The 1,206-nt window shown below is 46.3% G+C and overlaps 1 protein-coding gene across 1 annotated transcript; it reads right to left on the reverse strand.

Annotated features, from left to right (window-relative positions):
- Window positions 1-203: 203 nt before the first annotated feature.
- Window positions 204-965, reverse strand: LOC113857467 (AT-hook motif nuclear-localized protein 28-like). Its single transcript, XM_027489402.1, has one exon. It carries the CDS (start codon window positions 963-965, stop codon window positions 204-206), a length of 762 nt encoding a protein of 253 aa, XP_027345203.1.
- Between the last annotated feature and the right edge of the window lie 241 nt (window positions 966-1,206).

The following is a 1,206-nucleotide window of genomic DNA, read 5'->3' on the forward strand; positions in this document are numbered from 1 at the left end:
CAAACTTATATTATAAAGCAACAAAAGAGAGAAACATAGCCCTACTATTATTTTAGCTATGTGATCATAACACTGTAATAACTGACTAATTAACAGTTCCACTACACAATTGAAGTAAAACCCAGAAATCAAATAAATTAAGAAAACAAAAAACACGACACCTAACACATTAGGAGAGATTTATGTTGTCTTCAGTAACTCGTTCACATAACGACCCCCCAGGGATTGACATTGAACCCGGTCATGTTCTCGTTTCCACCAAATTCAGAAATATTAGGGTTGTTATTATTGTTATTATCATTATTATTATCGTTATTGTTGTCATCATTGTTGTCCCTTTCTTCAGAGCCTTCAGGGACTTTGTAGAACTCAGCGTTCTTGAAAGCAGTGACCATGACAGAGACGTTGGTTTGCGCCACCACTTTGCCACCGATGATGCCACCGTAGACATGACCCTGAACGCCGGAGAAAGTGATGGTGAATAAGGAAGAGGAACTAGGGGCATTTTGGGAATTGTAAAGGTAAGTGCCGGAGAGAGACATTAGGTTGAAGGGTCCATGGACGGTGAAAGCGGGGGCACGAGAGATCGCGTGGCAGAGAGTGACTCTAGCGATTGTGCCAGACGCGCTCAGGATCGTCAGGTTCACGTGGCGCCGACGCGCGTAGTTTGTAATCGCCTCCACGACGTCGCTTCCTTGCGGCACGTCGATGACGATGGGCTTCATGGCGGGCTCACCGCCTTGGCCCATCATCATGTGGGGCTTGGGCTTGTTCTTGGAGCCCGGGGGCCTGCCACGTGGCTTCTTGGATTGTGGGGTTGGGTTAAGTGGGTAGACGGCGGTGGATAACGGTGGCTGGTGGTGGGAGGAGGCGCCGGTGGTGTGGAGGGCGTGGTGTTCGGAGGAGGAAGACTCAGAGGTTGGAGAGGCATTTGAGAGAGAGATTGCTACGCCATGTTCAGCCATTGGTGCAATCAGAAACTCGAAAGTCTCGTTCAAAAACCAAAAAGAAGAAGAAAAAGTTAAGTATGAAAATTTATAGTTGGTGTTGATAGAGAAGAAAGTTGGTGTTGATGTGTTGCTTGTGATGAGAATTTATAGTGGAGAAGTGGCACTTCTTAGTATCGGATTTTCTTGAGGAAATAGGAATGGATAGGGTGCACACAATGAAGATTCGTGTCTGAAAATGAAATGAGGGTGTGAGGGT

This window comes from Abrus precatorius, unplaced genomic scaffold (genome assembly GCF_003935025.1).
Source record: "Abrus precatorius isolate BTA unplaced genomic scaffold, Abrus_2018 Scaffold1, whole genome shotgun sequence".
NCBI classification, from domain to species: Eukaryota; Viridiplantae; Streptophyta; class Magnoliopsida; order Fabales; family Fabaceae; genus Abrus; species Abrus precatorius.